This window comes from Pyrus communis, chromosome 16 (assembly GCF_041283825.1).
Source record: "Pyrus communis isolate YQ-2024b chromosome 16, ASM4128382v1, whole genome shotgun sequence".
Taxonomy (NCBI): Eukaryota; Viridiplantae; Streptophyta; class Magnoliopsida; order Rosales; family Rosaceae; genus Pyrus; species Pyrus communis.
The window spans coordinates 1,200,862-1,217,488 of record NC_142580.1 but is presented as its reverse complement, the minus strand read 5'-3'; the positions used below and the strand labels follow the sequence as shown (position 1 = coordinate 1,217,488).

Below are 16,627 nucleotides of genomic sequence, written 5' to 3'. Positions count from 1 at the left end.
TATGTCGGACTGGATTAACTCATAAACTAAGCTGTATTGGTTTAGACTAGACTAAATTGGACTAATTTAGTAAAGCATTTGGTACAGTATCGGATCAAAAAACAGGATAATTAACGAACTGTAATATTATATTAATTAATGCATATATAGCAATATTTTATATTATTTAATGTATACATAATAATATTTTATATTATTTAATGCATATTTATTATTTATTCACCTCTTATATTCCTGAAAGACCACCTCCCGAAGTATTTTTTCTTTTCTTCTCCCTTTGGCTCCGCCCCATTTCTTCTTTCCTTCCTCTTCTTCCTACAAAACGCAGGTGTAAAGCTCATCACAAATCCTTCTAAACAAGCTCATCCTCATCACCCTCTTGCTGCTATTAAGCATCTCCACCTTCCTCATCCTTTTTTTCCCAAAAAATTTCAGATCTCTCTCCTCCTTCTGATACATGTGTTGGCTTCTCCGCCTGCAAAGCTATCTCAAAATTTTCTGGCAATGGGTGGATTTTGAATTTTGGGGTTGGATTTTGTTGTTATTGTTTCACGTTATTTTTTTGAAAAAGTTTTGGTGGTTGGATTTTGAGGTTTGGGCAATGGGTGGAGCTTTGTTCTAGATATGGGCGGTGATTAAAAGGTGTTGCAGAGGAACGCTTGCAGACGACACATCCTGTAGAAGATGCAGTGGGCAAACGGAGCAAGTTTGGGGACGGGACTAGCAATCCCATACTTATTGGGGTCATCGCTAAGACTACCTAGCGAAAGACTTAGTCGGTGCGAGTCCAACTTAGTCTCATTAAAGGTAATCGTATCAAACATCGGCTAGCAGTCCAATCCAAGGAAGTTTATTGAGAGGGCAAATAAATACCCCGTTGATGTACTGAAACACGGACATATCTGCAGATTATATTATTTTACAATTTCCATGTTCAACTCAAAAATAGATCATTCGCTTAGTACAAAACATTGACATTTCAGTAATCAACCTAGGTTCAGTTTATGTTCAAGTAAATTCGTAGAAAGTTCGTACGAAATTAATATCATTCCTATTTCAATTCACATAATTTGATAAACAAATCAACATATAATATATTTACACACATGAACAGACGAACTAACAAACAACATCCACAATCTCTAAACAATATCAACATACACTGCTCAATAGAAACACCGGTATACTTCCGCTTACCCACCGGGCACGGCTAAATGGACAACACCAGACTATACAATCTGCCAAATTTTTTCAGACAACACTGCATCAAGAAAAAAATGAAAAATAAAAAACTCCCAATATATAACTCGTCTCGCTTGTTTCACACGGTTCATCCACATGTAGGAAATACAGTTGAAACAAAGCCAGTAATTATTAATTAACTTGTTAAAAAGCTTAGGAACTTATTAATAAATCCAGCATGGTTGAATAATTATAACGAATTATTCTTTCTTTTTGTCTCCGCCGGAGTTTTCCTTCTCCATGCGTTCAAACAAGCTTCCATCGTAAACAGCTCTAACTGTATCCTTGTGCAACAAACCATTTTTGTCCTTGCAAAGCACATATAAGATCTTCCATTCTGTATAGGCAGCAAACCTGCATTTTATATATTCTCTCATTAATTTCGTTCTGCTTTCTAATTTATATTTCAGCAGGACATGAATATATATATGAGAAACTTACCATCCTGCATAATCCTTGGGATCCCTATTAGCCTTTAGCATGCCCATCAGTTCATCTGACGTCAACGCATTTGGATGCGTATGGGCATGCTTCTCAAAGATTTCTTCAAATTTCGACGGAACAAACCTGAAAAATTGTAATTGGAGAAAAATAATTAAATACAAAATACTAATGAGAAGATCCATAAAGAAATCCAAGAAATGCAAAAAGATAAAGACATAATCCAAATTCCAAAAAGAAGGTGATTAGAGTAGTTGATAAGTTAAGTTATTTTCATACAAAACATGTTAAAAACATTTTATTTTTAGTTTTTTACACGTTCTTGTTTAATTTATTTTGGCAGTTAAATTTCGTTTGACTTATACAATTTGATTGCTAGAAATATAGAGAGACGTGTAACAAGCTATAAAAAATGCGTGAAAATCATCTTCCTTTTCATACACCTATATTTATCTTTTTTTATCGATATGTATGGATAAACGAACATCAATTGACAAAAATAAGCAAAGTGTGTAAAATGAGAATTTGAATGTGTGAAAATCAATTTTTTGTTTAATAAAAACTCAAACGTAGCTTTTCAAGAAGCTCAGCTCATTTTGAAGTCCAAAAGCAAGAAATTGTTATCAGGCATGTTATTAGTTTAAAATGTATCTGTAAATCCCCATTCAAATCATCATCCTCTACTTATCAATTCCAAATGTGACGACGACCAAGACCAACAGTTGGGGAGTTCATTATACAATATGCACTTAAGCAGAATAATTTTAAAAAATTATAAATGATTGTGAAAAATGTAGAAAAATTTAGGTGTTCATGTTCTTCTAGAGAAATTATTCAGTGTGTTAGGAGCCTGATACACTAAGTGATATCATACAAATGATTGGATTCAACACTGAGTGTACCAGACCGTATTTTCAACACACTGAAAATATTCTTCAAAAAGCTATACCAATTAAAACTATTTTATTATACGAGATCCGACAGACTATATTATATAATAAGAAGATTATATTATACAAAATATAGATTAATTAATCAATTAATTAATAAATAATTATACCTTCCTTCAGTATCATAGACTCCTGAGTCACTGCCATGTTTGGCTTTATGGATGTTTTTAACTTCAACTGGGAAAAGCAGAGAAGGGAACTTTCCCTGCACCAAACACAGTTACAGAAGCCACGTCACTTCCACTCGACGTAATATATAGTATACAAATTGTAATACTAGCAAATGTGTCGACATAGACAATTAGACATAATTCACTTCCCCTAATACACGTGTTCTTTGTTTGCTTAATGCGTCACAATATTCTTATAACAACGCACATTCAATCAAATATTCAATAACATAGTGTAAAATAAACATATTTTTAGAAAAGTTGCAACCTACGTTAATTTTAGAGAGTTTTAACGAAATACTCCCGGTGTTGTTCACTTTTAACAAAAAACCACATTTTTTACCTTTTCCTGGTACTATTCACTACACCTTTATTTGTCATTTTTCATTAAAACTAAATTTTTTTTAGACTTTTCATTAGGTTTTTATTTTTTATTTTTATGAGTACTCCGAGAAGTAATAAATTTTGTAAACGAACGAGTAAAAATAAAAGAATTCATTTTTGTTCAGATCAATTCTAACGTATAGAACCGGAGAATTAAACCTTGGAAATTGTTACAAGTATATTGCTTTAAGGGTGATGTTAGAGAAATTAAATTTAAAGAAAAATTTGTAAATTAAATAATGTGTCATCAATAAAAATGAGCACGTTTAATGTTTAAATCATAATCTAATCATCAACTTCTATGTCATTTAATTTGTAAAATTTTGTTAATAAATTTAGTCTCCTTAAAATTATCTTGTTTTAAGCAACCACGTCAATAAAATTAAAACAATTCATCCCGGCTTCTCTGGTAAGGTAAACACAAAGGTGCTTTAGTTCCAGTGCTGATCAAATCAACATTTGTAACCAGCACTATAAACCCTACAAGATATTCGCCACGTTCGATTCCATCTACAAACATGTGGATGTGAGTGTTCGAGCAAAAAATAAATGATGGGAAATTTGGTAATTCTCCATGTGCTTTACTCAGAAAACAAATATTCTGATCTGGGAACGATATTTTAATCTATGCCGCCGGCAACTTAGTCTAATGCTTTGTAGTTATAACTTTTTTCTTATTAAAATTTTTGTTACGGAGAGTGAATCGAACCTAGAACTTCGGATGCATAGGCGAATGATAACCGTAGCGAGCTGAGTGAGAGAGTGAGAGAGATACCTGGCGAGTCTTTCGACTGAGGGCCGCGTTGATGAGAAAGGCACTGACTGTGGACAACATGATACCACACCCGATCGCACGAAAACCTGTTGATATAACACACACGCGCGCGCGCGCGCGATCACTTGTTTAATTACAAAGAGATTATGAATAGTAATGATCATGTATACAGGTTTTAAAGAAGAAAAGCAAAAAATAATTAATAAAAACCTTGAAAAGTTTCCCAAGGATAAACAATGCCATCGTGATTCCTGTCAAAGAAGGCTACATGTCTCTGCAGAACGTCCTCTTTGTTGGGTACGAATTTCCCACCATTATTATCTGCATGCATCAGCAATTTGAGTACAAACACATCACGAGATTTATGCCAATTAATTAACATATAATTAAATTTACAACATATATAATCCCTTTGTTTAACTCTAAGCGAAACGGCCGAAAAGTTCAAGAAAACCGAGAGAGAGAGAGAGAGAGAGAGAGAGACTGCATACCTTGTTGCTTACTGTTTTCTGACAGAGAAGAGGAACCCATATTTTTCAGAAGGATTGAAACTCGAGAGGGGAGAGAAGAAGGTAAATTTGATCAAATGCAATGGCGGTGAAGGAAAATTAAGAAAGAAACCGATCAATAAATCCAACCTTGTACCGAGCGGAGCAACTTTAGAGAGTTGTTCTTTTTTTTTCTCTTTCCTGAAACGTCCGATTCACAACCACGCAAACTATTTATTTATATAACGGCCTAAAAGCGAACGTAAATAATTTAAAATTTAAGTATCTGGAATGGCATGGTGATAGATATTACTGTATAATTATTAAAATTTATTGTGTTGTGAAAGCTTAGCGCTGTGAATAACGTCCCAAATGGCACGCGTCCCCGCACTGGCCCTCCCACGTTGACTATAATTTCCCACAATATTATCGTTTTCCATATTTTTGTTTCTTTATTCGAATATTTATTTATTATTACTGTTATAGCTCATACAACAAAGACATAATCAACAACCCTTTTGGAGCGGTTATTGTGGATTGTTGTTAGAGAGTTGAAATCCTCTCCGGATTTTTTTGCTCGGAGTACAAAGATTAGGAGATTTAGATCAACTCACCTTAAACAATGCGATTGAATTAGCGTATTTTATTAGTTCACCTTACCTGAAATACAAGAAAGAATTTGGATGTATTTATCCCTCTTTTCAACGGTCCCCGAACCTTCTAATCTTTGAAGTTCGAATACAGAAATTCGTTACATACCACATCAGCTTTTACGTTTGCTTTTGGTTTACAGGAACAGGTAACAGATTAGCTGTTGCTTCACTTCCCAATAGTTTCTCAGCTCTCTTCAAGTGTGAACGCTCTTCCCATGTTATCCACGCACACATCACCTTTCACGGCGTTTTTGTTTGTTCTGGGACCTCTTTCCTCCCGTGCTCTCTCAGAAATCAGAAGCTTTCCCTCCCACCGAGTTCAAAACCACAAGTGTCCAAGCGAACGAAGCTTCGCCATCTGCATCAATATTACCTAATGTATTGTTTTTTACTACTGCTGTCTTTTGCTAAGTTAAGAAAATAATTTTTTTTTTTCTAGCAAACGATAAGGTATACACTATTTATTTAAACTATATTTGAACTTAGGCGCAGTACAATGCTCTAATTAACTCGACTAAATCCATATACGTGTTAATTCAACCTTGAGAAATAAAAGATGATTTTCATCTCTAAGTTTTATTTATACGTAGCTCGTTTCTTTTTGGGTGTGAAACAGTGTCAAACTAAAATACCCAACAAGTATTATCTCTCCCTGAAACGAAGGTGATCCGGCCGCCCCTTCTAGTGCGGCTACCTTGTCACAACTTCTATCCGGTCACCAGCCCTACCTTGTTATAATCTCTTAGTTGTTTTTTTGATCGACCACATCTCTCAGTCTTATCTCTTTAGGTGATACGGCGATGCGACATTCTACCCTCTTTTAAGTCTTTTGGGAAATGATGCTTTACTTTAATCCGTTTTCATGGTAGAGTAAAAGGAAGAATTGACTTACTCTACCATGATCAACAACTGTTCATGCAGTCAAATGACGTTTTTTGCAGTGACGAAAAACAATCATATCTATGCACTCTGAATAATATGTATTTTAACATCACAATTTATAATTGGTTTCACATATATAGCCCCTTTGGCTCTGGAGTTGAACATGAGTTGTTCTAATATTTGGTTTGTACCAAATATTAATCATCATTCATAACAAACATCATTGTCTTGATTAGAATTTGATATCAAACTATACCGCTTCAGTCATGAAAGGAAAACAAAAGGTATTGAAGAATCGATATTTCATAGTCCATTGGTTCATATAATTACATCTCATATACCCGCATAACCCACTCGGTATTTGGAGCGGTTTCAAACGTTTTCACGATATAAAATCTAAGAAGCAGCCAGTCAAATATAACATCCTCATAAACCTACGGACCCATTCATCCAATTCTGCAAATACAACAACGACAAAACACAATGCTGTCACATTCTAAAAACACAAGTAAACATTCAAGAATGCAGTGGACGTATGTACAAGTCCTCGTGACACGGTGATATCTCTCCTTATCAAGGACCTGTACTCGGCTTCTACAAAATAAGGCGGTTCATGCCCAAAGTATAAACAACGTGTGTGTAAATAACTGTAGGAAAACATCACATACACAAGACTGTCCGCCAAAACCATAAGTGATAGTAGAACACACATTACAGCTCATCGTTCCAGATGGAGTGATCCTTACTACATTAGGCAGGATTAGCACATAGATGCTCCTTAACAGGTATCATTCTACGTGTATACTACATTAAGTATCGTGTATCGTTCAAGTCTGACCTTAGATGATGCAACATTTCACCACAAGCCCTTTTTGATCGGCCCTTCCCTCTTCACTGCCTGAAAATACATATTCAAATATTGACTCTCCATTTCGACATGATATGAACAGAAGGAAAACAATAGAAGCAACTATATTCGATAAAGCAACAGTGTAGTTCTGCTAATAAAACTTAAAATACATAAAAAGGTAAAGCATGTTCAGCAGGAAACAGCAGAAATTAACAAACCTTCAGGTGGCTGAGCTAGCTTTCGGTTTTGTGGTGACATCATCTCCTTCTTCAATTGTGTCAATATGTCCTCCATCGTATATTCCCTTTGCCAATTGGCAAGCATGGGGAAAAGACTGGGTTCAACCTGGTAATTTGTCCACCCATCAGCTTGTTTCAACTATAACAAAGGAAAATATTTGCGGGTAAGAATCCCCTACCACTCCAGTATCACGATTGACACAGGTCACGTTTATTCGTGTTTGGAACCTAACAGTTGGTGGATTATCTGGATAGTCCTTTCCACAGAACAGTTTCAACTGGTAAATGCGCCCTTCGTGCACAGTCTAGCAAGAAGCAAGATCAGCAAGACATTAAATTCAAAGAATGATGTTATTTCAAGGCAGCATTCCATGATATTTATTTTTATTTTTTATTTTTTTTTAAACTTAGAAGCGCATTTGTGGGCAGCAATTTACCCAAAAAAGGAAAATTAAAAAGAATAAGGAACCTACATTAGGAGGTCCAATAATTGTCCCTGTCCATGACTGCATATAAATATCATCAGCATCATCCATACCATAGCTAACAGTGCCATCCCCAATTCCCTTTTCACCCCTCTCAAGCTCTTCCAGTAATCTGAAATTCCTGGGAACTACACACAAAAAAGAGTCAAGACACGTAACTACAACTCTTGCATGATTTGATAATAATGAATGCCATACTGTAACAAATAATCACGAACAACAGGAATAAGACAATTGTCTAACAAAAAGGATTGACATATCTACTTAGTGTAACAAAGAAAACCAAAGGCAGCTTCAGTCACAAATCACATCAAATTCATCACAAAAATAGAAGCTAGTTCAACAAATACAAAAAGGGGAATACCCCAGGCTTTCTCTGTTTTTTAGTCTTATATAATTTACCAATGAAACTCCTGGCAGAAATACTTTCACTGGCTTTCACTTCCTTAATAACAGCAGAGGTTCTATAAATTCATTTCAGAAGGAAATAGAACATTAGCGAAAGGTAGGTGTTATAATTTCCAAGTTGAGAGAAATGAGAAGTGTTTACAATAGTATGCCAAAACACTACAATCTTGTACTCTCTATGGAGAAACCGTCTGAGAAATGGTTATAGAAAAGTGGAACGACCCTTGTGTTAGCAGACCATGGACACTTTCTCTAGACGATAAGTAATGGTCTTTTAAAATGATCTTGGTCCTCAGAGTGCTCCTTTCTACCTCCAGAAGAGATGTAAAAACTCATACTAGCTTGAAAAGTTTGAGAAGTAAATTGTAATATATGGATACCCAATCAGATACCATTTTTAGAGTGCTTTACATAATGTTAACACAGAAGACGAATAATCATGTCTCATATTAGAAATTACATTGCCTCCCGTGTAAGAGAAGGATGCTAAAAATTTATGAGGCATTTGTTTTGGCACTGGTGAATCTAATCTCAATCAGCTATGGAGTTATGTTCAGCAAGAGGATTGTGGAGGAACTGACACATTAAGAAGGCAGAATAATGGGCAACCGCGTTTATAGGAGAGAATGGAGGTTTCTTTAATTTTCTTTGCAAGGAAGTGCATAACAATTTAGGCAACCATTCACAGAGGAAAACGCTTCAAAGAAACAGAAATACAGGGAAAAAAAGAAGAAGGAAGGGGTGACTAAGGCACAACATGACTTCTGAATCTATATCTTGTCACACTACTATTCGCCTCAAGAATAGTTGGGTTCTGTTAATCCATATCTTATTTCTTATAACAATTTGGAAACTTTTTAAGAACTTTTCATGACATCAAGGGTCAAAGTTTCCAAATCAAAATTTTCGGCCACGAGGAAAGATAATCCAAAATCATTGCCATTCACATAACATCACATTAGCCAGCCCCAAAAAACTTGCACTAGCTTCACTGATAAAATAGCATGGGTACCGTAGTAATTAGTGAGGGGTTAAAGATGAACCTCAAAGGCTCAACTGTACACGTTAACGTTAAATTTCCACCGTCGATGCAAACTTCATCATTCCTTGTCAAATTAGATTGGAATGATTCGATCCTTGATGGACACTTTAGGCATCCCAACATTGATTTCATAAAAACATCAATTCGCACTAGTTCATAACCCAAAAAAACCAATCAAGCTCACAACACACCCTATCATTCAGGACAAAGCAGTCAAATTTGTAAGCGAATATAATCAAATTCATCCACTTCACTAGGTTAACAAACAAACAAATAAACAAACAAGAAAATGCAATTTAGCTCAAACAAAAACAAGCAATTAGATCATTCAGGAACAAAATCAACATAATAACAATTAATCTGTGACAAACTTCGACGAATGCAAAATTAACTAAAAGGGTGAAAAATCTAGGGTTTTGCGAGGCCCACCGACGACGCTTGATCCTTCGGAGCACATTTTTTGGACGTTGAATTTGCAGAGTCCGGATTACGGTGAGATGAGGAGAGAGAGTAGCAGAGAGGTTACGATAATGGATTGAAGACTGTAGGAAGTCCAATACGGTTCGCCGAGGGCAAAGTCACGCATGGAGAGAAAGGATAAAAAGCAGGAAGAAGCAGAAGAGAGGAGGAGGAGGAGGAGGATCCGAGTCGAGTATTCCTTGAGCTGAGGGTCTACCGTTATTTTTCTGCACCTGCGCATCTCAGACGTTCATCAGTCACTACAGTAGAATTTTCCATTATTCCGTACATTTTGGACGAGTCAGTTGAAGTAAGGCCGTAGATCTGTGGCATTTGAAAAGATGGGTCCCCCAAAAAATGGAGGAGAACCGTTCTAAATGTTTTTTTTTTTTTTTTTTCACTAGCATTCTTACATAAATGTACACACATTTTTTTTTCTTGTTTTTCACACTGAACATTTCGCTACCGACACTAAAATTAATCTCTCGTAGCTTTAGTGAATCACTTGATTGCTAATACATTTTCGGTGTCATAGAGCTAAACTAGTGAACTACTATGTTTTATTCTGTCTTTTGTTTCATTTGATCAAATTCAACCTAAAGATAAAAAATATATAAGAGTGTGTGAAAAACGAGAATAAATGTGTACAAAGTGTAATTTTAGGTGGTAGGATAATGCATATGACACACCCCGACCTAGATTGATGCATGCTGGCCGTCACGCCCGGACCGGGATGCGACAGCATGCATATCAAATCGGTTTTTATTTTTTTATTTTTTATGGTTGGATAGTCTTAGTGAAACTACCAGACGACAGCCAGGGACAACGAAATCAAGCCCAAAGGACCAATGCCAGCAAGGCAACGCGTAAGCAGTGAACAAAGTAGGAGGCCCACGCAAAGAAAAGTGAGGTGGAATACAAAGGAAAATGATTTTCTCAAGCCTATTTTTCATATCAAGGCCACGAAACGAAAAAAAAAGGTCGAATTAAAAGGAAAATTATTTTTCCACGCCTATTTTTGGTATTGATACCATGCAAAGAAAAGGAACGTCGAGTTGAAAATTATTTTCGCACAACCATTTTTATATCGACATTTTTCACTTCATAAGGTTGACATTTTCTTTTGTTCAATGGACGTTAACATTTTTATTAAAATTTAGAATGCTTTAGATGTACAGAAGTACTTTTATTTTATTTTTTTCCCGTATATTTTTATTGGTTATTTCAAGGCTACTCACACTAGATACAAATTTGTGTGATATTATTGTGTTAGCACTCAAAATCGGGAGGTTAATCAAGACCAGGAGGTTAACAAAAATCAGTACGGTCAACTCTTGATGAGCTCAAGATAAAGATTTAAGTAACTGATAACAAGGTTTAAGTAGTTCACTCTCAAAACTGGACTACATCCATTGCAGTGCTCTGTAAATATTTGATGTGAATTACAATAAGTGCTCAATAATAATGTGATGTTTCTTTTCTCTTGCGAGTCAAACTGCTTATAAATTGTATTCGTCCCTTTTATATAGCCCTTAACGAGCCCCAAAAGTCTTGTGCTCTTAAGGGTTTCACAGCTATAGCATTAAATGAACTAAACGCGTAGATGGCTACTCCTCCATCGTTCAATCCACACATGGAGATGAATTGACAACTGAATTGTGAAATATATATTATTTTAAGGATTTAAAAGGTCCTGCGTTCACATACTGAATTGTGAACACACATGAAAACGATATGATTGTACAACATATCAATTCTACAATATTTTCATACAAAAACCAGCCAATTGTTGAAAAGTCTGATGGCAATGAATGCCCACAGTTCATTAGCAGAATTCTTCAGCATGGGCAGAAGTTTTCAATGCCCATGCAAAGTGAAAGTTGAATACATAGAGATTGTATAGTCAGACGAAGTGTCGTAAATTTCAAAATGCATTAACTGCATCAGTTTGGAGTTGCTCTATAAATAGAGCACTTTGCATGTTTTCATGTAACAGAAAAAGATAAGAAGAAGAGAACGAGAGAAAAATATCAGTAACATCATCTATTTCTCTGCCTTTTATTTGTTATCTGCTTGTGCTATAGTTTTAGTGTGGCATTTTACATCCACCTTGCACCTACCATTAAAAAGGTTATTCCTCTAACTTTGACCTATTTATAACACGTTATCAGCACGAGTCTCTAAATATATTTATTCTCTCATCTCTCTTCGCCGAACGAACGAAAGAAAGAAAAATGTTTCCTTTAAGGTTTTTAATGTTCATCTTCTTCCTCTGCCTTAACTGCGCCGTATACCCTCGCGATGAACTGTTTGCTCCATGCCTGCTCTTAGTTCTCAATCTAACGGTTACATACATCTTTGATTACTTGTTTGGTGTAGAGATTGATTACTAACCCAATATTTATTTATGTTAATTTTACTGCAATCCAAGATGGTGCGGTACAATCGCCCATCTTGAACTGCAAATTTATTCTTACTGCGATCCAAGACGGTGCGGTATCATTGCCTATCTTGGACTGCATATTTAATTTTACTGCAAATTTTAGGTGGAGCGGTATAATCGCCCACCCTACCCTGCATATATAAATTTACCTGCTGTTTAATTTCATTGCAATTTTAGGTAGTGCGGTATAATCGCCCACACTGCTTTGCATATTTAATTTTCCTGTTACTTGAGTGGTGCGGAATAATTGCCCATTCTATATTACATTATTTCAATGAGAATGGTGCGGTACAATCGCCCTCCTCATTCACCCTAAAAATCTCGAGCCATAAGTTTCGAGTCCTTATCATTTTGGCCTGAAGATCAAAATGAAAAATTTGTAAGAACCAAAAGTTCTAACATCATATTCCTCCAGGAATACATATTATTGCAAGTTCTTACACATCTCATTTTCTTTCAGAAAAGAAAATAGCGAACTTGACGAAGCTTGAATTTGCTGCCCTGGATATTACCGGGAAGAATTACCTGACCTGGGTATTGGATACCAAGATCCATCTGGAAGCAGGGAATCTTGGAGATACCATCAGGGAAGAGAGCAACTCATCCTTTCAAGATCGGGCAAAGGCCATGATTTTCATTCGCCGCCATCTTGATGAGGCGCTAAAGAGCGAGTACTTAACGGTTGAAAATCCGTTAGCTCTCTGGAATGCCTTGAGAAACAGATACAATCACCAGACAACGGTGATTCTTCCAAGGGCCCGCTATGAGTGGACTCATCTGAGGATCCAAGACTTCAAGTCAGTGGCAGAGTACAATTCTGCATTGTTCAGAATTACCTCTCAGATGAAGCTCTGTGGGGATATTATTATTGAGGAGCATATGCTGGAAAAGACTCTCAGCACATTTCATGCCTCCAACGTGCTCCTGCAGCAGCAGTATAGAGCGCGAGGCTACACTGAGTACAACCAGCTGATATCTGTGCTTTTAGTAGCTGAACAGAATAATGAACTCCTGATGAAAAACCATCATTCCCGACCTACTGGATCTGCACCATTCCCAGAAGTGAATGCTGTTTCCCTCGAAGTGAACGCCACATCCTCTGGTGGTGATAATCATAAACGAGGACGTGGCCACAAGCGAGGTCGATGGAATAGGAAAGGCAATAACCATGGAGTTCAGTTTCATAACCAGGTTCTGAGGCATAATTCAGGACCGAGCTTCAAAAATGCGAATCGCCACAAAGGCAAAGCTTATATGAACAATGCCCACAGGAACTCTAAAGGAGCCTGCCGTAGGTGTGGTGGCAATGGGCATTGGGCGCGTACTTGTCGTACCCCAAAACATCTAGTAGATCTGTATCAAGCCTCCCTCAAGGAGAAGGGTGTCGAGACCAATTTTCTCGACCAGGCTAGACCAATGGATATACCTGATCCAGTGTTTGACTTATCAGGACAGTTGAACACAACTCATCTAGATGTTCCAGATTTTATTGTGGAAAGAAGAAATGAAGTATACCGGTTCGATTGAATCATTGATGTACTTTTATTATGCTGAACTTGTAGTATTTCAGATTCAATAAAAGTGGCATGTAAATTTCTTGTTATAACTTGCTTTTAACTCTGATTCTCTTACTCAGAGAGCATGGATAAAAACTGTGGTTATTCTCAAAACATGAGAAATGGCAGAGATATTTGTCTTGCAGACAGTGCAACCACACATACAATACTTCGTGATCGAAAGTATTTCTCAAGCTTAATACTTACAAGAGTAGAGGTAATAACAATATCAGGACCTTCAGATGTAATTGAAGGTTCAGGGCAAGCTCAGATTATGTTACCAAATGGAACAATATTGTCCATACAGAATGCATTGTATGCTACTCGATCTACTCGAAATTTGTTGAGTTTCAAATACATTCGTTTAAATAGATACCATATTGAAACAAAAAGTGCAGAAAATGTGGAGTATCTATGAATTACCTTCAATGATACCCAGAAGCGTATATTGGAGAAGTTGCGTGGTATGTCAAGTGGATTGTATTATACATACATAAGGACAATTGAATCACATACTGTCATGAACCAGAAGTTCATTTATTCAAAAGTTTACATGCTTTGGCATGACCGTCTTGGTCATCCAGGATCTACCATGATGCGTAGGATCATTACCAACTCTAATGGACATCCATTAATGAGCAGACACATTGCTGCCTTAAATGATAACCCTTGCAAAGCTTGTTCTCAAGGGAAGTTGGTAATTAGACCATCTCAACTAAAGGTTGATGCTGAATCCCCATCATTTCTGCAAAGAATTCAAGGGGATATTTGTGGGCCTATTCAACCATCATGTGGACCATTTCGATATTTTATGGTTTTGGTTGATGCATCTACCCGATGGTCACATGTTTGTCTCTTGTCTACTCGGAATGTAGCCTTTGCGAGACTCCTTGCTCAAATAATTAAGTTACGAGCACAGTTCCCAGATTATCCCATTAAGTCAATCCAACTTAATAATGCTGGTGAATTTACGTCTCAAACCTTTGATGATTATTGTATGACATTGGGCATTGATGTTGAATACCCTGTTCCTCATGTCCATACTCAAAATGGTTTAGCAGAAGCATTGATCAAGCGACTCCAGTTAATAGCTCGCACTCTGCTTATGAAAACCAAATTGCCAGTCTCTGCATGGGGACATGCCATCTTACATGCTGCATCATTGGTTCGATTGAAACCTATAGCCAACCATAAATACTCTTCAATATAACTCGTGTTTGGACATCAGCCAAACATTTCCCATTTACGAGTTTTTGGTTGTGCTGTTTATGTGCCTATTGCACCGCCGCAACGCACTAAAATGGGACCTCAGCGTAGACTGAGAATTTACGTGGGTTTTGATTCACCATCTATCATTAGATATTTGGAACCCTTGACAGGTGATATGTTTACAGCTCGTTTTGCTGATTGTCACTTTGATGAGACAATTTTCCTGTCGTTAGGGGGAGAAAAAACCGTTCCAGAAGAACGGAAATAGCTGACATGGGTTGTTCCCATCTTGTCTCATTTTGATCCTCGCAGCATTCAATGTGAAAATGAAGTGAGAAGGATCGTTCATCTTCAAAGCATTGCCAATCAAATGCCAGATGCATTTAATGATGCTATGAAAGTGACAAAATCACATATACCAGCTACAAATGTACCTGCAAGAATTGATGTCCCTATTGGACAAAATAAAGTGGCAGCGAATGATTCATCTGGTGCACGTCTGAAGCGTGGTAGACCCCCAGGTTCAAAAGATTCAGCCCCTCGAAAGAGAAAGTCGAGGGCACAACTGAATCCAAATGAAATCATTCAGGAAGAGAAAATGAATGATACATCCCCAATTCATGATTCTGGACTTTCAGAAAAAGAAAATGTCCTTGATGAGACATATGTCCTTGATGAGACATATGTCCCTGAAGAGACAGAAGTCCATGAAAGCAAAGAAATCTCTATAAATTATGCATGTACAAATGAATTGTGGGATCGGAATGAAATAATCATTGATGATATGTTTGCATTCGCAGTACCCACTGAAATCATCTTAAGTGATGATATTGAGCCCCGCTCTGTTGATGAATGCAAACAGAGACAGGATTGGCCTAAGTGGAAAGATGCAATCCAGGCAGAATTAAATTCCTTGGAAAGGCGAAATGTTTTTGGACCAGTAGTCCAAACCCCGCCTAGTGTAAACCCCGTGGGTTACAAATGGGTATTCACAAGGAAACGCAATGAGAAAAACGAGATCGCAAGATACAAAGCACGACTCGTTGCACAAGGTTTTTCTCAAAGACCTAGAATTGATTATGAGGAGACATACTCTCCTGTAATGGACGCAATTACGTTCCGTTACTTAATAAGTTTAGTGGTTTCAGAAAGATTTGACATGCGACTTATGGATGTCATCACTGCGTATCTATATGGAGAATTAGATACTGACATCTATATGAAAGTCCCAGAAGGACTTAAGTTGCCTGAAACAAGTAACAAACCACGAGGTATGCTCTCGATCAAATTAAGGCGATCATTGTATGGTCTGAAACAATCTGGACGAATGTGGTATAATCGTCTCAGTGAGTATTTGATCAAAGAAGGGTATATCAACAATGTTATTTGCCCTTCTGTGTTCATTAAGAAATCCAATTCTGGATTCGCTATAGTGGCAGTATATGTTGATGATATGAATCTAGTTGGAACTCCTGAAGAGCTCAATAAAACTGCTGAATATCTGAAAAGCGAATTTGAAATGAAAGACCTTGGAAAAACAAAATATTATCTCGGCCTGCAGATCGAGCATTGTGCTAATGGAATTTTGGTCCACCAATCACCTTACATTGAAAAAATTCTGAAACGATTTGGTATGGACAAGGCTTATCCACTAAGCACGCCAATGATCGTTCGTTCTTTGGACATTAAGAAAGATCCATTTCGTCCAAAAGAAGATGATGAACTGGTCCTTGGTCCAAAAATACCATATCTCAGTGCAGTAGGTGCTTTGTTGTATTTAGCACAATGTACTAGACCAAATATAGCTTTTTCAGTTAACTTATTAGCAAGGTATAGCTCTGCTCCAACAATTCGCCATTGGAAAGGTATCAAAGATGTATTGCGATACCTTCGTGGGACAACAGACATGAGTCTCTTCTACTCAAAGAACTCCACAGATGACCAGGTCCTT

General features: G+C 36.9%; 3 protein-coding genes across 4 annotated transcripts; 1 reads left to right on the top strand and 2 right to left on the bottom strand.

Moving 5' to 3' along the window:
* Positions 1–1,069: 1,069 nt before the first annotated feature.
* LOC137732358 (putative peroxygenase 4) lies at positions 1,070–4,754 on the bottom strand. Its single transcript, XM_068471668.2, has 6 exons — positions 4,454–4,754; positions 4,173–4,283; positions 3,963–4,048; positions 2,744–2,838; positions 1,684–1,809; positions 1,070–1,596 (listed from the first exon to the last, which is right to left on the bottom strand). The coding sequence occupies exons 1-6, from the start codon at positions 4,491–4,493 to the stop codon at positions 1,443–1,445; spliced, it is 612 nt and encodes a 203-aa protein (XP_068327769.1). The 5' UTR covers positions 4,494–4,754; the 3' UTR covers positions 1,070–1,442.
* Positions 4,755–6,272: 1,518 nt separating this feature from the next.
* LOC137732008 (ubiquitin-conjugating enzyme E2 variant 1A) lies at positions 6,273–9,665 on the bottom strand. 2 transcript variants are annotated; one of them, XM_068471287.2, is made up of 6 exons: positions 9,439–9,616; positions 7,548–7,687; positions 7,254–7,379; positions 7,054–7,180; positions 6,824–6,883; positions 6,273–6,441 (listed from the first exon to the last, which is right to left on the bottom strand). In XM_068471287.2, the coding sequence occupies exons 1-5, from the start codon at positions 9,464–9,466 to the stop codon at positions 6,825–6,827; spliced, it is 480 nt and encodes a 159-aa protein (XP_068327388.1). In that variant the 5' UTR covers positions 9,467–9,616; the 3' UTR covers positions 6,273–6,441; position 6,824. The 2 variants fall into 2 exon arrangements, with proteins under 2 accessions (XP_068327388.1, XP_068327389.1); XM_068471288.2 differs by having other exon boundaries at positions 6,273–6,883; positions 9,439–9,665.
* A 1,604-nt stretch (positions 9,666–11,269) lies between these two features.
* Positions 11,270–13,438, top strand: LOC137731207 (uncharacterized). Its single transcript, XM_068470310.1, has 2 exons — positions 11,270–11,315; positions 12,372–13,438. The coding sequence occupies exons 1-2, from the start codon at positions 11,270–11,272 to the stop codon at positions 13,436–13,438; spliced, it is 1,113 nt and encodes a 370-aa protein (XP_068326411.1).
* Positions 13,439–16,627: the final 3,189 nt, after the last annotated feature.